This window comes from Anopheles marshallii, chromosome 2, assembly GCF_943734725.1.
Source record: "Anopheles marshallii chromosome 2, idAnoMarsDA_429_01, whole genome shotgun sequence".
Taxonomy (NCBI): domain Eukaryota; kingdom Metazoa; phylum Arthropoda; class Insecta; order Diptera; family Culicidae; genus Anopheles; species Anopheles marshallii.
The window spans coordinates 62,461,211-62,481,719 of record NC_071326.1 but is presented as its reverse complement, the minus strand read 5'-3'; the positions used below and the strand labels follow the sequence as shown (position 1 = coordinate 62,481,719).

Here is a 20,509-nt window from a genome sequence, read left to right as displayed (position 1 = left end):
TGTTATTTATTGTTTTTATAGAGACTTTGAGCTGGGCAGCTTCATTCGCCTCTTATCTGCTATCATCAGAGGAGGAAACTGTGAACAGAAACGCAAATCCGCAAAATCAATTAACATATTTTGTATTTCTAGTAAATCGGTGAACCAACAAAACATAGATCGTAACGTAGCATCTTACAAAGGGAACCGAAGTTTGGGATCTAAACGTTAAACTTTTTTACAAAGTTTAGGTGAGTCACAGCTTCATTGTCCGATTTATGATATTACTGTCGGCACAATTGCTCTTGTAGTTGATTTCTAAATACTATTTCAAATTCACTTTTTCACTATTGTCATGTCCTAATTAGATATTGTGCGTCTTTAACTTTAAACAAATTTATTGTTTTAGATATAAAATGATTCGAAAAGCCGGTAGTGACAGTAGTCACGAACAACCATCGCTGCCAAGCGTAAGCGCAAACAACAAACAAACATCAGCGCTAAAACGATTTGACCTTGAAACACGTACACATAATGCCGAATCACCATTATCGGATCATGTAAGTACCGGTGAAGGAAGGTGCACAATGCATGGTGAATCGTATGCACTGCGATTGGGGTTGGTGATCATATTACGAGGGTTCCGTATGTATCAGGAGGACCGTGGTTTTGAGTTTACGGTCGGAATGGAGGATCCAGTTGGAAAAGATTTCGATGACATCATGTATCACTACGGTTCGTCATCAAAATCAACAGGTACCGTCTGTGTACAGGCAAAACACAAACGGAACAAAGAGTTCATACTTACGGAAAGTATGCTACTTCGTCCTGCAAACAGCAGTAATTCCGCGTTTTCGATTCCAAAATACTTCCGTTCATTTTTGGAAGTTGACGAAAAACTAAAAACTGACACCCACACATACGTTTTGTGTACTAATGCATTGTTGGATAAAAGATTAGAAAAATGGTTAATGGTGAAACGAAATCATGTAGACGGTGGATTACAGTTTTGTGATGACATTGAGGCAACCTGCTACCAAATCAATCGCAACACAGCACATGCGATATTAAAGGCAGCTATAAAGAAAACTGTATCCAAGCAAGATAATGAATCATTTTGTTCTGCGATTTCCCAAGAAGAAAATTTAGACAGTAAACTAGAGAAGTTCTATGAATCATTCGTACTTGTTTGCAATTCTCTTAACGACGATGAAGTTTATGATAAGGCAATCGATTTGCTGCCTAAGTGGTGTAGCTCTGCAATAATTATAGACAGGTTGCATACGTTATTGTTCGATGCAATGAAGAGTATGAAAACAATCCCAATTGATATTGCAAAATTAAAGCAAATGTTTGTAGACAAAATCCTTTACGACAATACTAATTGTGCTCGATGGAGCAGTTCCTCAAAAGAATACCTTGAGTCGCTACACCTTAAATATTCGGCAATTGAAATAGATACGCAGAGATTAGCACGTTCAACATTGGCTGCATTCCTTGGGGAGGTAGATACTGACAAAGTGTATGAGTTTAACAGTAATCTTGATTTAACAATAAGCTCTCTTATTGTAGCTCAAACCTTATTGTTATTTGAATGGGAAGCATTATTTGTTGATAGTACAACATTTGATGAAAATCAAGATTTAATCGATACTCTGCAAGATTTGTGTTCGTACATTAGCGATGTTAATCATCCTACTATCAAAGTGATAACGCTCGTAGGAAAACCAAACCGAAGTTCAATCGATACAATTAAGAAATTATCAAAAAAATTTAACCAAAAGATCGTTATTGTAGAGAAGATATCAGAAAACCAACAAAAGGACAATAACTGTGCGAAATTTTTCGTGCACGATCTCACGCACGAGGCTTTGCGTCAAGTGTATGAAGGTAATAAACAAAGAATGATATTTGGAACTAATACCCCACTTAGACAAATTTTGGACGAATCCGATGATTTGTGCTTTTTGCTAGCTTTGCTAGAAAGTTATAATCAATCGAGTGACAAAAAAGAAAATCTAAACGAATACAACTATGAACAGATTAAACACTGGTACATTCATCGTCATTACGAACCCATTGACAGTGAAATGCAGTTACAGAACATGGCACAACATATGAACCACAATAAAATTGATTTCCCATATTCTGAAAACGAAGGTGTACCTTTTGAAGAAATGGCCAAATTAATCGATTATAATAGTAGCACTTTTTCAGAGGTACATCGTATCTTGGATATGAGTGAGGAAGATCCCATTCCACCTGGTTTCGAAAAAGATGATATTGGCAAAGTTTTTATTTTCCTAAACGATGCAGGTCATGGGAAAACATCCTACTTCACATGGTTAGCCTGGCGTTTGGCGAAATTGGATCGTGCTCTATATGTGGTTAAATTGAATGCAATAGAATATATGTCCGATTTTGAACGGTTGGAAAACATTGGCGTACAAAACATTGACGATACAGGAATCGTGAGACTATTGTTCCGTCTTGTTCATCTCGCACTGTTTGTTCGAAGTGTAAATAAACGAACAATGCAGGAAACCGACGATCAGCGTAAGAAGGCCGATAAGTGTGCGGAACTGTTGACATTTTCTAATGGCAAAATAGTATTGGATGAGATTAAAACAAAAGAGCTGCCCATGAGACAGCTGATCGAGTTGCGTTTGTTTCGAGCGAAGTTTAACGAACAGCAGTTTGTATTAATTTTTGACGGGTATGATGAGATTGCACCAAATCATGAAGATGTGGTTATGCATTGTTTCGCACGATTTGCTCAGTTGGAGAGAATTCGAAACATTTTTCTTTCTAGTCGACATTGCGATTTTGAGAAAAAGATTAGAAACACTTTTAGCAGTTGTAACATTAATCGCTTGAAGCCATTTTCTCGTGATAATGTAATACTTTCGCTGCACAAATTTCTTCTCAATAATGTAACCGACTACAAAGACTGTGAAAAGGAACAATGCACGTATGTCTTGACTGTGCTGTATATTGTTATTGTCAAAATTCTAAGTGAGTTAACAACTGTTCCACTGCTGTTATGTCTAGCGCAAGACAACCTCTTATCCACGGTGAGGGAGCATATAAATTTTAAGTTGTACACAATATCGAAACATTGGTTGGCGAACGCAAAGCTTGACACTATGCAACTGGTGGAACATTTCATTGATCGCAAATTGCACATTTTACACACAGATAAATCTGGTACGACTGATACGGCTATTAAGACACCAGCTGCAAAGCAAAGTGAAGAGTGTTCAATCAAATTCCTGAAACATCGCCACGTTCTGTTGGCCATGTGCGTTATTTTCGACAAAGCCGATAGGGAAAAATTGCTGTCCCCCGAGGAACAGGAGTGTGTCACAGAGTTCATCGAGGACGTGATAAAAGGGGACGAAAGCACAGGCATTATCGAAGGGATTAGAGACGGTGTGCCTCATTTCGTACATAGGATATTTGCCGAATATTTTGCCGCATGTTGGCTTAGCAAAAATAGGAAACGCTTTCGAAACGAGAGCGTTTTTCGATCTCAAGTTATTTGGACGCACTCTTTAGAGAAAATGCGCGATTTTTTCAACCGTATGATACTGCGGGAAAGCGATGGTTGTGATTTACACTGGGCAGTATTGAACCAATCCTCCCAACAATTTGGCACAATATTGCGTAAAAACCCTAACGCGGTTCATGACAAGGATAAAGTTGGTCGCTCTCCGTTGCACTTACCACATTCATGTTTCATGTATCAAATGTTTTTTCTTAATGAAGCAAGTATTCTTTCAGATCTTGACCATGCTGATGACCTTTTCCAGTGGAATGCTTTAGATTATGCATTTATTTTGAACGATGGTTTGGCAATAGAATATTTGCTGAAATTAGGCGTACGGTTTAATGAAGAAATCTTGTTCAAGCAGTTGTATTCCAATGATGTAGATAATTTATACTATCAAGGAACTAATTACGCCTACTTCCTAGAACATCAGGGAAAACAGTCTGATGCGGCCAATGCAATGCGCTCACGATTGGTAAAGCATTTAATTAACGATCGAAAGCTAAATATTTATTCACCTCGTAAGAAATTTGAATCATTATCTATGCTAGAATTTAGCGCAGCTTGGAATTGTGTAGACATGTTTCATCAGCTAATTTCACAGTCTGGTCAACCGGTGCATGTATTGGATGGATTGGTTGATCGTTTGTATCAGTTGGCATTCGAGAGAAAAGCTCACGATATTATAACTTATCTTGCTGAGCAATGCAGCTTTCCCCTGCCTTGGATTAGCGACACGTCAGGCGTTGTCAGATGTGCCAAACGTGCAATAGAAAAAAATCAACTGAAATTGTTTAAAACAATCTTTCAACAGTTATGTATCCGATATAAGCTTGAACATGTTGCAGAAAGCGAAATTATAGATGAAACTGATGCGCTAAAAGAAAACAATACGATTGAAATCGAGAATTCATTCGAAAATGATTGTTGTGTATTAAGCAGCAACAAGGTAAACCTGTCGGTACCGGAATATTCATTGTTGGATGACGTTCATGATAATATTGCTGAAATAGTCATAGAACATTTCTTAACCAGAGCGATCCATGTCGGTAGTGCCCAGATAGCCAGTTACATACTGCAAAAGACGAAAATGCCCGTTACTAATCGATTGATTGTTACGATTATGCGATTATTCCCGAAATCACAAGATGTGTGTCACAAAAAATCTATGCCAGCGTTCAGGTATCTTCTCAACAAAACGGTCGATTTGCGCAGTGTTGATCAAGAAGGACGGAATTTATTTCAAATGGTCGCTCAAAATGGTTGCCTCTACATGTTACCTTGCTTGATTGCTCACGGCTTTGATTCAAAGCAGATCAATGTTCTAAATCATTGGAATGGTTTTCATTATCTTGCGTCCTGTGCGGATAAATTTCGTATGCGAGTGCCCAAAGCATTCGCTTATTTTCAACATTTGGAATATGTGGATGGTTTTGAAACTTTAAGTATGGAAGGTGAAAGTGTTTTTGATATTGCAATTACAAATGAGCATTATATGGCATCACAAATGCTAGTTCAAACACATTACTATAATTTTTCCTACTCGAGAAAAGTGGATGCAGTGATGAATATTTTACAGCGAATGCTTTTAAGGTATGACTCAAACCTTGTTTTGTGTGTTTTATATACTTGGTATAATAACTCAACTTATAATAATCTAACCAAAGATCAGATGTGGCATGAAGTTTATTTCGATATCGTTTCTTGTATACCGATTGTTTGATGTGGTTTTGTGATTGGGATAATTTTTGTTAGTAGTACGAACATTTGTAGCATGTTTCAAGTGGCACAATAAATATTACATGTCATTCGATCCTGGTCGATCCGCCGTAGGAAGGACTGGCTGGCTATCCGGCTATATGGTATAAATATAAATAGAAAGCCAATGATAGCAGGCAAAAGTGGTGTTTTATGTAATGTAGAAGAAAAACATATTATTTGTATGCATATAAAAAAGAAAAAAAAAACGCGTTTTTTATTCGTGGTGATTGTGCAGTTAGTGTTTTTAGTTATTAGTTTTTTTTATAGTATGAACAACCAGTACTAGTGTACTATTAAACCTATGTTGCGAACACTTTTACGAATGTATTAGATTTCCTTGTACTTAATAAATGTTTTGAATGCTTATTGTTATAAATTTCTGCAATTTTAGTAAACTATTGTGGTACGACTGAGTATGGTAAATTGATATATTTTTGAGTACGTAGCCAGTAAAAATTAAGTTCAATAAATGTGTAATAAAAAGCTTGCTCTTATGCTTATGTTGCTCTTATGTTGCCGTAGTTGATTACATTGCTGGTAGCAACGGTGTCGAATATATTGTTATTTTATTATTTTGGAAGGTTCTTTACTTCTCCCAGATCATCAAGTGCATATTTTTCCAGATTTGATAGTGAGATTGTTATTGGTGTTCCAGCAACTCTTTATCTCTTATTGAATATTTAAAATGACTTAAGCAAGGCTGTGCAGAATGGTTGCAGAGCGGGACAAAAATGTTTTGTTTTTTTCGTTTTTTGATAATCGGTACTCGCAGTGTTTTAGAATTAAGGTATATAATTATACATTCCGAAAGCCAAAAAAAAAAAAAATTAAGCCCAGTACCGTCGGAGTAATTTTTTTCCAAGCTCACGACATTTATCAAATTAATGCAACAAGTTTGAACGATAATATTTCCTAATACATGTCGGGACGTCAAAGTCTCAGGTTATTTTAAATATCATGCCTAATATTTTGTTAGCTCGTGAAATAATGTCATCATGGTGTTACGCGAACTTCAACTTTGTATGATGTCGTCATTAGGCGTGTAATTTATTTTCACACGAATACGAGTACGAGAGAACGATACTACAAAACACGTTTGAACAAAGATGCCTAGCTTATTATGACTAAACCTTTTACTGAAGACGTTTAGAACATTTTGTAGATTAGAAAAATGAGCTTCGTAACGGGGAAATAGATATTCGATCTCTTATACTTAATAAGACATATAAACGATGATTTAAAGAAAATTCGAGCTACGTTGATTTTCGAGAAACGTCGATTTCTTTGAAACGCATTATCTGCGTATTTCGGGTATTGACTGTAGAGTAAAAAATTAATAAAAAAAATCTTTTGAAAATACGTTTTTTTTAAATGCGCTAAAAATGTTAAAATATTTCGAGTTTTGTTTTATCTAAAAGGCATGAGGCGTATTTCGTTGGTTCTTTAACTTTAGCACATTGTTGTCCACTGACCCGACCAGAACAATACTCCGGCTTTTTTAGCTTTTGATTTGCGTTTATTTTAGAAATATATACGCTCCGTACAAATATGCTGCGCTAAAAATTCGTCCGCTTCGTTGGCCGGTCGGGATCAAAAAGGAAGCTCCTTATCAGTGACACCTCCTGAACGTCATTCTTCGGGTCCTGGCCGAAAGCGTCCGAAGTAGCGCCATCTGCGGGGAGCTAGCGCAACTTAAACTCTAGCGTTCTAGCGTTCTTAAAACGATCGCGCGGTCACAAGGTGACAGTCCACCAGCGTTTTGACGTAGTTAAAAGGAATTGCTTGGCGCGACGTTTAATACTACAACTTTTACTACTGGCCTTTCTAGCGTTGTTCCTCGCGCTATCTTCACTATGACTCGACGGACGGCTCCGTCCCTTGATGGTATGACTCGTTCTACCCTTCCTCTCGGCCAACAGTTTCGTGGGCAGTTCTCGTCTACGATTAGGACAACGTCTCCGGGTTCGATCGGTTTGCTTGGTTCAAACCATTTTGTCCTCCGTGTTAGCGTTGGAAGATACGTCTTGATCCATGTCTTCCAATATGCGTTAGCCCTTGCCTGCACAGCCTTCCAATTATGTTGCAAGTTTGCGGGCGAGTCATCGTGCTTAACCAACGGTTTCATTCCTGCGGAAGAGCCTAACAAGAAATGATTGGGAGTTAATGGTTCTTCATCCTCACCATCAACAGGAACGTGGGTGAGCGGCCGTGAATTTAACATATTCTCGACTTCGATGAGAGTAGCCGTTAGCACTGCTTCCGTTGGATGCCTCTCCATGAGCGTACGAGCTAGCATTCGCTTGACCGATTGAATCATTCGCTCCCAGGATCCGCCAAAGTGTGGGGCTGCCGGAGGGTTGAACTTCCACGCTGGATCGGGAGGACCGAATTCGCTGAGGATCGCTGTGTTAACACGTTCTGCTGCTTCTTTTAACTCTCTATCGGCACCTACAAAATTTGTGCCCCGGTCAGAGATGATTTCGGTTGGTATTCCGCGACGCGCCATAAAGCTACGAACAGCCATTAGACAATCGCTTGTACACAAAGATCGCACCACCTCGATGTGGACGGCTCGGACCGTCAGACACGTAAACAAAACGCCCCAGCGTTTTTCCGTTCTTCTACCGTTCGTCACCAACAGCGGACCGAAGTAATCGACTCCCGTATAAGAGAAAGGTTGTGAAAAGGCAGCTAGTCTGGCAGCGGGCAGTTCGCACATTTGCGGCGTTACCGGTTGCGTGTGTAGTAACATGCAAGTTCTACAATGCGAGCGAACGCGTCTACACACCGATCGAAGCGCTGGTATATCGTATCGTTGCCTCAGCTCGTTTACTACCGTTTCCTGGCAACCGTGTTTGTATTTACGATGGATATCATCTACTATCAACTCTGTCACATAGTGCTGCCTGGGTAGAATGATAGGACGCTTCGTCGACGCATCCACAAAACGGCAACGATCGATCCGTCCACATAGCCTCAGCAGGCCCTCCTCGTCCATGTAAGGGTTTCGTTTAAATAGGGAGCTGTTTCGGGGTATCAGACCCTTCCATGACGTCACAGTAGGATTATCCCTATGTTTTTTCAATAGTGCGTACTCATCGGGAAACACGTTTCTCTGTACGTCTCGCACGATCACCTTTTCGGCCGCTTGTACTTCTTGGTGAGTGAGTGAACCTATCGCAAGAGGATTAGCGTTGGTAACAATGTTTACATACCGGCACACATAGGCGACTGTCCGCACGAGACGCGTCCAACGTGAAAATCTCTCGTAGGCGATGAACTCCTGACGCACTGTTTGAGTTCCAACTAGCTTCGGTAGCTTTTTCTTCCGCATCTCTTCGCGGGTCTCCGATGGCATCCGTTGCGGGATGTCCCATTCTGCTTCAGGTAGGTGCAGGAACTCAGGCCCATGGAACCACCGCTTCGATGCTAGATGATTCTTCAGGTTGGTCCACTTGGTCGCTTCGTCGGCTACATTCATTGTGGTTGGGACCCATCGCCATTCGTCCTTGGAAGTCGTCTCCAGCACTTCAGCAATCCTGTGTGCGACGAAAATCGAATACTTGCGATGGTCCGCGTTTATCCAGTCAATCACATCGGTCGAGTCCGTCCAGAAACGATAACGTTGGATCGTCTGTCGATGAGCATTTGCTATAGCTGTAGCTAACCTGCATCCCATGACAGCGGCCTGTAATTCTAATTTAGGTACCGATAAGTATTTCAGGGGTGCGACTCTAGCTTTCGCTCCAACCAGGACCACTTCTATTTTTCCTTTATACTCAAAGCGGAAATATGCAACCGCCGCGTATCCATCGGAACCCGCATCAACGAACACGTGAAGTTGAAGAGACGACTCATGTAGTGGCACCTGTCGATAACACCGAGGTATTACGATGTTCTCGAGCTCCGGCAGTCTTTCCATCCACGATTCCCATTTAAACCGAATTTCGTTTGGGACTTCGTCGTCCCAGCCGAGCTGACAGCGCCATACTTCCTGAAGAAGAACTTTCAAATAAAATAACACACTAGCAATCAGGCCTAGAGGGTCGTATATCGACATTAACGTTTTTAGCATTTGTCGCTTGGATAACGGTTTATCTCTGCGTGCTAATTCAAGGTGTCTTACGCGGGATAGCTTGAAACTAAAACTGTCTGCTGTGGTGTCCCACCACATTCCCAGCACCTTTTCGGGTTTTAGGCACGATTCAAAATCCATCTCCTTTCCACCTTCCCGATTGCCTTTTACTGCTATAACAACTTGGTTGCTGTTGGAAAGCCAATTATGCAGGGAAAAACCGGCATTTGAATGAATGTGGCTCACCTGATGCGCAAGTTCGGTTGCTTCTGATTCCGTTTCCACACTCGTTAGCAGGTCGTCCACGTAGTGTTCCTCCGTAACGCATTGTACTGCTCGAGGATATTGCGAGCGATACTGCTCGGCATTCTCGTTCTTTACGTATTGTGCTGTACATGGAGAGCACGCTGCACCGAATGTCATTCTTAACATGACATATTCCTGCGGTTCCACGTTGGTGTTTCCCCATCGCCACAAAAAACGCTGGCTATGTATGTCATCGCCGTCGATTTGCACCTGATGGTACATTTCCCTAATGTCAGCTGCCACGCCGATTTTGTATTCACGAAAGCGAAACAGCACAGCTTGCAGTGGGGTCAGCAGATCTGGTCCGGTCAGCAACTTCTTGTTAAGTGAGACACCCCTCACCTCAGCAGCAGCATCCCAGACCAATCGGATTTTCTTCGGCTTGTTTGGATTAGTGACGGGAAACACAGGCAAATACCACTTCTTCGGATAAAACGTCTTAAGTTCTTCATCCGTTACTTGTCGCACGTAACCCTTCGTTACGTAGTCCTTGATAATTCTATTAATTTCCTCAGCTAGATGCTTATCCTCATTCATTTTTCTTTCAAGGCACTTTAGTCGAGACAGTGCCATGTGGCGATTTTCCGGCATGAATACGTTATCGGCTCGCCAGAGCAAACCTGTCGTGTACCGCCCATCGATATGTCGAGTGCTGGTTTTAAGTAACGCCATTGCCCGTTGATCCTCCTTTGAGAGTAATGGCGGTTTTGCAGGACCATAACCTTCAACCTCAAAATACGCTGCCATCATACGATCTGCCTTTGATGTGACTCCTTGGCAATCACAGATGTGGTAGCTTGACTCAGGCTGCACTATATTCGCTTCGTTATCACGATCTGTGCACATACCGAAAATGAGCCATCCCAGTCGCGTCTTCGTTGCGGTCGGTTGTCCTGACTTTCCTTCTATCGTCTTCAAAGGGCGCGTTAACCTGTAATGGTCAATACCAATTAGCATTCGAGGTGAAACATCTTTGTATGATGGTGCCGGAATCGCCTTCAGGTGTTCAAACTTTTGCTTGAGCTCGTCCGTGTTCACTGATTGGCTAGGCAGTGATAGCTTGCCGACTGTACGCACGTTGGCCATCGGGTAGACAGACGCACTTGCTTGAATACCGGATACCTTCACCGTCACTCTTTCCAATTCACGTTCATCTCGTCGCTGTCCGGCACTGTATTGTAAGCACATTGGATCGGGAACGCCGTGAACTCCCATTTGTCGGGCCAGCCCCTGCTCCATCAGCGTCACCGTCGACCCTTCGTCCAGCAGCGCGTAAGTGTAGATCGGACCCTTCTCTCCATGTAGCTTTACCGGAACGTATCGTAACAGCGTGTGGTCCGTTCCCGTTCCATGATGGTTCACTTCGGCTTTCCGCTCCTCACCGGTAACGCGATGCAATTTACGGTGATGCTTTGCAACACATCCTTGCAATCCACATTCGTCGTGTACGTGGCAAGAGCCGTAATGCTTGCCTAAACACCTTTTGCATAGTTTTAGACTACGTACCTTGTCCCACCTAGCTGAAACACTCAGTTTATTGAACGCCGTACACTCTCCAATCGTGTTACACGAGTCACTGTCGCAAATCATGCATGCACGAGGTTTACTGTTCTGGACCACGTGGCTCTCCACGTGTTGCGCGTGAACCTGTCGCGTGGACGCTTTCTTCTTCGGCTGAGGGGGAGTGACCGCCATTGCTCCATCAGTTGCCTTTTGAACCCAGGCGCTGAACTCTGTAAGCGTGATGCGCTTTAACTCCAAACTATGCATGCCCCAGCTCCAGCGAAGATAAGCCGGCATTCGGTCCACCAGCTCTTGCAACAACGACGCGTCGTAAAGCCGTTCAGCGTTCCCGCTTGACTTAACCGTCGCGCAGATTTCTGCTACCAACTCACCGAATTCAATAAAGCTATCAAGTTTCTCAGTTTTTATCGGTGGCGCCTCACGAATCTGTTCAAGTAAGGTGTTAACGAGCACGTCCGCTCGTCCATAAGCCTTTTCCAGCGCGTCAATTATTTCATCCAGGTGGTCCGTGTGGCGGAGACGGCTTTGCACCATGCGTAAAGCCTTTCCGCGCAGGGCCGATTGCAGCCGAAGGATGTTTTCGTCTTCGCTGAAGCCAAACGTTCGGGTAGACCTTCTGAAAGTAGATAAGAATAACGGCCATCCCTCGGGGTCTCCACTGAACGTAGGAAGTTCGGATTTTACAGCTTGGCGGGCTGCTATTTGGCTCTGGCTCAGTTCACAATCGTCGGTCACTGAAATCCGTTTCGCCGTTGAGCTTGGAAGCGGTTCCCCTAACGAAAACGAGGTTCGCTCACGGCCGTTACGAAGCCGAGCTAGTTCCGCATCCTTTTCCCGCAACAGTCTAACCGCACTTTCCGTAGTTGCTTTGAGAGTCTCCATGTCCTGCCTCAGGCGCGTCAATTCGTCCTCCGTCGCATCGTTAGCCACTTTGCACTTCGCGTCACAACCTGGACACCACCATGCCCTCGTTTCCGCCATTTTGTCCACATTCACGCACTTGTAGTGAAACCACTTATCGCAAAAGTCGCACTGTATTGCTGGTTCATCGTTAGACTTTGCGCACGTCGCGCAGGTAACATTTGAAACCGTTTCACTAACTTGTTCCATTACGCACTACGTTTCGGATACTTTGTGTAAGTGTATGCTTGTGTGTGTAGCTCTTACCAAGTTCAAGTCCTTTGTTCGTCACCACGTGGTTTCACGATGCGATGTCAGCACGAGATAATTAACGAGGAAAGTTTTAATAATCAGTTACGAATTTTTAGAATGTTGTCCACTGACCCGACCAGAACAATACTCCGGCTTTTTTAGCTTTTGATTTGCGTTTATTTTAGAAATATATACGCTCCGTACAAATATGCTGCGCTAAAAATTCGTCCGCTTCGTTGGCCGGTCGGGATCAAAAAGGAAGCTCCTTATCAGTGACACCTCCTGAACGTCATTCTTCGGGTCCTGGCCGAAAGCGTCCGAAGTAGCGCCATCTGCGGGGAGCTAGCGCAACTTAAACTCTAGCGTTCTAGCGTTCTTAAAACGATCGCGCGGTCACAAGGTGACAACATCTTAAAACTATCCGTTGAAATGACAAACGAAGTACGATTGATCGTACAGCAGTGAGTAAAGTAAAAAACGTGTAAAAATAACAGTTTTGAAGAAAACGCAATAAAATTTAAACAAAAGCTACCATATTGCTTGGGCACACACGATTGTACTATCTTTTTAACTCTAATATAATGAAAAGAAAAACATTGTTAGAATATAAAAATCGCCCTAAATTATGATTAATATTAGTTTACCTGTGACATTTTTTTTGCGTCCAAACTATGAAAACATTCTCTTTTTATCTCACCGTTTGTATGTGTTGTGTCGTCACTTTCGTAAAAACGTACTCGCAAAATTACTCATTAAAACTCGTTTATTACACTAAAAGATAACTAACACGATAACGCAAAAACGACTGTCTCCAGCGGACGCCCAAACGAGAAAGAAAGCGTAAGGATCGCGAGAGCGATCGAGTAGGGCACGTGCGAGCAGTTCTCGGCACATCGGATGCTGTCGGTTCCCAGACAGCAACGAGTGATTAACTGGTTGCGTACGTGATCAAGGTGTACACAACAGTATGGATTGCGTTCAATGTGCAGTGTAGTAATTTTGAAGTTCCCTTAAAAAAAATCTTACGTTAATTTTCCGGTCATTCCATGTTCAAATGTTAATCACATGGGGGCGTCTAGTTTTTCTTCCAATCAAAATAGAAGTCGATATGCACTACTTTCATAAACTGCACTGGTGAGCTCTCCACTCCATTCATGAACTCCATTTATTCGCAATTTGCACACACTGGTACTAAAAAAATCCTAACCAAATCAACCTGTATCCTAGAAAGTTGTTGTATACATACTTCGAGACATCCGAAAACGTCAAACCATTCATTATTGTATTGAGCACATCATTAGTCTCTTCGTTTTACCATTTGATGCCTTCCGTGGATACATCACAGAGCTTTATCATGATGATGATGATAATGATTTGATGACGTCGCTAAGATAAGTAAATTATTTCTCTCTTTCTTTCTCCCTCTCTCTATATACATATATGTCTCTATCTCTCTCTCTCTCTCTCTCTCTCTCTCTCTGGCACTTCTGGAATACTGGACTTAATTTTACCACGTAGCCCGATAGTCAGTCCTTGCTACAGGGGTTTTGGTCTGGAAGGGGTTTTGGACCGGTCCTGTCGTGTGAAGACTGGCGCCGCTACCAATACACTTCCGAACCGTGCCGAATGATTTAAATGATTTAATAGGCTCATTATTCGTTTCTTATTGAAATAAATGCTACAATGAAACTAAACCATTGCTGAGTATCCGAAACCGTCGTTAGTGTGTAACTCATAAATAATATGTGTAAGAGATTGCAGTGGGAGCGTGAATAGTGCTCGCATAGTGCATCTATCCAACCGTTCGTGTATAGTTGCTGATGTGTACATTTTGCGACAAGGTAATAACAGAGAATGTACTGCAATACAACAGCCACAATTAGTGCCCTAATTGTCGGGTCCCTAATACGACAAATTCCACTTTAACATTGCCTCTTTCACAATGACTTAATTATTGGTGATGTGCTACAAATTAACAGCATCGACCATCAATGCTATTTGCTATGTTTACATTGGCTTATACTGCGTCATTACAGATGCTCAAAGTAATCACGTGCGCGTATATATAACTGCGTTAAGAGTTTAAAAATTACTCATTTCTTTTTATGTTGCATGCGCAAAATGAGATATAAAGCGCTGTATGATTTTGTAGTTTCGATAACATTTTTCAATACACAGAAGTAAAATTCGAAGGTCATCGATAGAGATTTGCTCTTATTTAACAATGTGCCGTATGGCAAATGAAATTTACAACAATGTAGTCTAGCCGTTCCTGGTGAAATAAAAACGACATGGATAAACATGGTTATTTTAAATAAAAAAAAATAAAATTTTTCAAAAATTCACTTAATTGAATGTTAATCTTTTTTAAATAACATTATAAATAAACGCTTATACGAATTACTTGGAGACAAGCATGGGTACAACAAACACTGCTGCTGCACAGGTTTGCATTCTACTGGTGTTTCGTGTATGATATGTTTAAAAAACCAAGAGATAATGATACCAAAAAATTTAATGTGCGTGATGTGTGGTGCATTAGCGTGATTTTTGTCATTTAATAGAAACGAAATGTTTGAACTATGTATTGCGTTACAGCTGCAGTATACAGAACATAAAACGCCTATTGTCACCGTGTATTTCAATACAATGCAAGGTTGGCTTAGTATATCTGGGCAATGGTGGCTGTCTTCGTTTGACTGTCGTTTGTTCGTACTTCAAACGCAATTTCGTTAATATGCATACGAGGAGGAAAATCAATCCTGCGAACAGGAAATAACCCACCGGATTATCCGTTATCCGATTATCCGGAACCAACAACGCAGTGCAATTCAAATGACAAAAAATATTCTTGTACTCACAACGAAGTTTCGATAAATGGTAATGGGTTATTCGACGGCATATCTGATGTTTCTTAAACGTTTTACAATCCCGAAAGCTGTCAAAAGCGGTTTGTAGCATCAACATGAAGCATAACTACAGGCCCTAGAGGTAGCGGCGCCGGTCTTTACACGACACGACCGATCCAAAGCCTCACTCGGACCAACCCTCCGTACGCAGGACTGACTATCGAGCTACGGGTAAATAAAGTCACTGAAAGCCAGAAATGGCAGCCCTAGAACTCTTGAGGTTGTAGTTCCGACATCGCCCTATGTCATATGCGTTGTTTTGTAATTTCATTTAGAACGACCTTGGTTTGGACTTGGCCTAGTTCATTGGCAACAGTCGTCTTTGTTTGTTGTATTAAACTTTACATTTATTATATTCTTATTAATCGTTAATCAGCAAAAATCCCTAAATAGATTAACCAATGTCCAAAACCAATTAATTCTAAATAAGCCTATTTTTATCTTTTTTGTGTTAAAATCATTACAACAGGGTTGTGATATCGGATCAATGCGTCCCAGAAATAGTTATGTGCTTGGACGAACGAACGAACCTGTAAACCTAAAAGCAAAATAAAAATCTGCTCTAAACTGGGTCATAATGGGATTGGGGATTCAGGTGAAATACATACATTGCACTTAACCGGTTCGATTCTATGATAAACAGAATGGCAAGGAATCTTTGGGAGAAATTAACCACGGGCCAATTTGAGAAGTAAACTTCGGTAATTGGGTTCAATAAACGGTAATGGCTTATGCGACGGCGTATCTAATCTTTCGTAAACGTTTTACAATCCCGAAAGCTGTAGCATAAACAAGATGCGTAACTACAGGCTTGAGTTTATCTCTATATTTGATAATGCATGTAAGTATGTAATATGTATGTAATGTATGTATGAACGTGATAGGAAATTCAGTGCATTATTTGAGTCTTCGACAGCTCAGTCTCGTTGTTCGTTCCTATTCCTTTCTCTCTTCTTTAAATGTGTGTGGGACAGGTATGTAATCAATTTGAAATTCATCTTGGGAACAATTTAACACGTTATTCATTATTTTTGCACAGCTTCAAAAAACCATTTTATTAATTTCGAATCAATTTGTATTACGGTATACATATGGGTGCAGCTTGTAACTGCTGCTTGTGATTTTCCTTCTTTGCCGGTATCACAACCTCTGGAAGTCTAAGACTTTCACTTGTTCTACTTTATTTACCCATAGCTGGATAGTCAGTGCTACGTACGGTGGATTGGTCAGGATGAGATTTTGAAGCGGTGTTGTTGTATAAAGACCGGCGCCGCTACCAAATACACCAATGGGCTACTCAAAGCTTGTAACTTTACTGTCATTTATTTTACCAGAATGTTGAAATTGGAATTTTTGTACCTGCCATAAATTTTATCTACACTTAAAATATTATTTAACACGTTTAGATCGATCATGTACGTGCTATACGCGATTTCGCACCACGCGATGTTTTGGAAAAATAACAGCTCAAAGATAATCAAAGGAATTCTGCAAACGGCAGTTCCAAAAACTTGGACACCCAAAGAAAATATAGAACAAATGGAAAGTTTACTAGTTATTTTTGTAAAAAAATATGAGAAACACGCGAATTCCTCTTAGTTCCACGCAATGTGATTGCGAAATTTTCTGTGACCTATTATACATGTCTATGTCTTAGAAAAATTGTTTATGGCAAAAATTCGATATACGCTAAAGCGGTCCCAAACATTAGCGTAAAGCGGGGAGCTGCTGTATTTGCATTGTTGGTCATGGTTTTTTCAACGTTAGGTTTTAACTTATTTTTATTCGAAGCCGATCCCGAGGTTCACTATCGATCAGGCGATCGCGGATCGATCGCTTGATGCAACCAAAGTCCAGGAATCGATCATAACCCACCGTTTTAAGCAGGACAGGTGGGCCAAGGGAAGTAAGGTAAGGAAAAGCCTACGAGGTAATTATAGGTGTGGGTTTTCAAACTAACAGGTATCGGCGACCTGGAACACAAAACCATTTCGGCAGTCTGTGCCGAGGCATCATAAAATAAATGTGTAGAGTGAAAGAATCGAGTTGTGTATTTAGTGTTTAGCTGCTAGTGAAATATACCTCCAAAACCGCTCATCTCGGTCGGCTCCTTATACAGTGGGGACGTTGCAACAGCAACACTTTTTTTTTTAAAGTAAATATATAGTAATAAGTCGTGGGGGTCTCTTTTATTAAACCAGCTCTTTATACCTTTAAGATCAGATTCGGACTGTCTGTAAAAAAAACTTACATGAGCTACTGAATTGTAATTAAAAGGGGCCAATGGCTCTTGCGTGAATTTGGGCTTGTGCTAGGTATCAACATGTGCCACGTTGTAGGATAGAACCACACAGAATGTAAGTTGCGCTAGCGCCCAGCAGAGGGCGATAATTTGGACGCTTTCGGCTGGGAACCGAAAGGTGACATTCAGGAGAAGGCGCCTACGACTAGGATCTTCTTTTGGATCCCGACCGGCCGACAAAGCGGACGAATTAGTACGCTACTTTTTCCAGAAGCCCCTCTAGCATCTGGAGAGGGTTAAAGCGGCGCTTTTCGGGCCCATTTCTGTCACAATTCATACAGTTTTTCCTATTAAATAGCTTCGGGCCCCCTACACTGCGGGGGGCCCTAGTCGGTTGCCGCCTACCGTTAGAACCGCCACTGGTGTTAATCATGAAAGCCAGGTGTTCTGTTCATTCGACCTCAGTTGCTCCGGAGTTTGCTCCGTGTGCGACAATAACACTACTAACTAAATACCGCCATCGCGGCCAATGGCCTGGTGCACCCTTTTCGGGATTGTTACTAACTGCTCTCCTCTCTTTCTCTCTCTCTCTCTCTCTTTCTCACTCTCTCTCCCTCTCTCTCTCTCTCTAACCCTCGGTCGCTCTTTCTTCGGATTCGCACCGCACAGCACAGCAGTACCCCTTCTAATATTTCATCTCATACATATATAGAAAATCATCGAGAACTCAGCACGAGCAAGGTAGCTCGGTAATATGCTAAAACTATTAAACACATTGCATTCGTGTGCACTGAACTCGCACGTAAACTTATCCACATCCTAATGCACACTTTAATGTCAATGTAAATGCTAACTTCCACTGTGGATAGAAAATATAGGATGGTTAATACTTGTATTCTGCAAAAAGTAACTAAAATATCTAATATAAAAAAATCTCTTTCCGGAATTACAAACGTACCCATGTTAGTTGAATACTGCCGGTCAAACTAATCGTACAACTGATCCGTACCGCTAACCAACTATTGGTGGCTATGAGAAATAAACGTGCTGTAAATCCACCACCTTCATTTGAAACAAGTGGACCTGGTTTTGCGGTCCACGGGTTGTTTTGGGCAGTGTTGGATGTGAAACACAAAACAACATTCCATTGACCAGAATGTTAGTTTCATGCTCACGGTGCACTTATCACGGATGCACTTTGCCAGGACACGTACACTAGTTAACAGGTTCGGACCAGAACGGTTGGGACAATTTTCATAAAAAAATCGCTGTTGAATGGTGCATTGTTAAAGGTGTCTATATCCGTAGGTAAATTGTACACAAACCGCTTCGGTACATGATGTGATAATGCTTCCCTCTTTTCAACTCAAAAACGCCGTGGTAACGGAACCTTTTGGTCGTAAAATATCCTTTTGCTAGTTGAACTAAGGCTGAACGCTATGGGATTTTAATTGTGGTAGATTCTGCTAGATGTGGGAGGCTTTCGGGAAAATGTATTATTTTATGCCTCCTTAATTTATGAGGCTCGGTGAACGACGGTCAACCGCCACCGTTTGGGACGGTTTTACATTGTACAATCAATCGTGTGCGCTAATACAGCATCGTGATACGGTAACCAAATGCTCCCTTTGGGCTTATTTATAAACTATATTAATCATTTGATTTTTAATCGTTATATCATTGTTTTAGTTACATTTTACTTTTTATTAGTCTGACGGCTGTTTGCCTTTTTTCCAACACCTTTTGCATTGAGAATTGTACAATTGGTACAAAACATTTCCTCCTTGTAATATGCCTTACCCTGGGTACACAGTGTGTACCTTAGAGGTGGGCAAAATGAACGTGAACCGAATCACTCACTCAGTTCATTGTCGTGAATGAGTGAGCTCGTTCACCAAAAATAGGACTGACGATTCATTATGATCAACATTAAAATTACGTGTACGTGATTTTAAATGTACGTGAAATATAATTAAATGTACGCGAAGAAAGATAATACGCAAGTGTAACAAGTTTTGATAATAATGCCTGACTAACCATACCTTACATAAATACCTTTTATCAATAAACACACTTACACTTACAGAAATGAAACAGAGAGCAAATAAACATTCTACACTGAAAAGCCAACCAAAACGGAGACCTAACGCCAAAACGAGTAAGCGAGATGCAACAAGAGAGAAAATGTTTCTCTCAGAATAAAGACTGACCGTCAGAGAGATAGCACAGTTCATGACCATGATCATATACTCTTGCTTCATAGGCTTCATATGACCGATTACTGTACGTGAGAGAAAGGATGAACGGTATTCAGAATGTGAACTAGTTCTGACTCCAAATGAAAGAGTAGCAAACGGTTCAAATATGAACCGTGAGCCGTGAACCGTGAACCGTGAACGGATGTAGTCGATCACATATTCACTATAGGTATGACAGAGATACATATAGACAAGACAACACTTTACAGATACTGCTACGTTCGTGTGAAGGAGTACGGCATACTAGCCTCAACTTGCGCTATTCACGATATGAACTATTGTGAACTGATAGATCAGATGATCCTCTGTCGGTTCAAATATGAACCGTGAACGAATGTAGTCATCACATATTCATTGTAGGTATGAAAGAGATACTAGTTAGAAAAAGCAAGACATTGCTAGGTATGAGTAAAGAGTATGGGAAGTGTTGAATGCAGATGTATATATTTTCGTTTTTGTTCGAGATGGTTAATTGAAAATGTATCGATTTCGGGCAAAAACATATCATCAAATCGTTCTCGTTGCGAAATTTTTTCTTAGCATTGTTGCTGGTACCGTTTCTGTTTTAAGGTATTGTAAACAAATCAATTTGACAGCCGGAAATTGACACATGCGGCGTAGGCGCGTAAAATACAGCGTATGTCAAAATCCATACTTTCTTAGAATACACCGTTTAACGCTCGAGCGATTACCGCTACCTTAACCGTTTTACTCCTGCGAAAGCAAAACGAACCCCAACAAGTCGTTTCAAGT

General features: G+C 41.3%; 2 protein-coding genes across 2 annotated transcripts; one reads left to right on the top strand and one right to left on the bottom strand.

The window, feature by feature from the left end:
- The first annotated feature begins 395 nt into the window (after positions 1 to 395).
- Positions 396 to 7,492, top strand: LOC128718338 (uncharacterized). The gene is made up of 5 exons (XM_053811968.1): positions 396 to 2,498; positions 2,535 to 3,680; positions 3,792 to 4,004; positions 4,134 to 4,478; positions 7,481 to 7,492. The coding sequence occupies exons 1-5, from the start codon at positions 396 to 398 to the stop codon at positions 7,490 to 7,492; spliced, it is 3,819 nt and encodes a 1,272-aa protein (XP_053667943.1).
- Positions 7,493 to 8,422: 930 nt separating this feature from the next.
- Positions 8,423 to 12,305, bottom strand: LOC128718337 (uncharacterized). Its single transcript, XM_053811967.1, has 4 exons — positions 9,612 to 12,305; positions 8,959 to 9,158; positions 8,583 to 8,829; positions 8,423 to 8,464 (listed from the first exon to the last, which is right to left on the bottom strand). Exons 1-4 carry the CDS (start codon positions 12,303 to 12,305, stop codon positions 8,423 to 8,425), a joined length of 3,183 nt encoding a protein of 1,060 aa, XP_053667942.1.
- Between the last annotated feature and the right edge of the window lie 8,204 nt (positions 12,306 to 20,509).

What these genes read in the sequence shown, in the direction of transcription:
- LOC128718337 (XM_053811967.1), bottom strand. Translation starts at nt 12,305, where the DNA reads ATGGAACAAGTTAGTGAAACGGTTTCAAATGTTACCTGCGCGACGTGC. An exon ending in GCCGCTGTCATGGGATGCAG is followed by an intron (nt 8,830 to 8,958) that starts GTTAGCTACAGC and finishes CGTCGCACACAG; the next exon opens with GATTGCTGAAGTGCTGGAGA. An exon ending in AGCTAGTTGGAACTCAAACA is followed by an intron (nt 8,465 to 8,582) that starts GTGCGTCAGGAG and finishes CTCTTGCGATAG; the next exon opens with GTTCACTCACTCACCAAGAA.
- LOC128718338 (XM_053811968.1), top strand. Translation starts at nt 396, where the DNA reads ATGATTCGAAAAGCCGGTAGTGACAGTAGTCACGAACAACCATCGCTG. An exon ending in CGGTTCATGACAAGGATAAA is followed by an intron (nt 3,681 to 3,791) that starts GTTGGTCGCTCT and finishes GACCTTTTCCAG; the next exon opens with TGGAATGCTTTAGATTATGC. An exon ending in ATGCAATGCGCTCACGATTG is followed by an intron (nt 4,005 to 4,133) that starts GTAAAGCATTTA and finishes CTAATTTCACAG; the next exon opens with TCTGGTCAACCGGTGCATGT.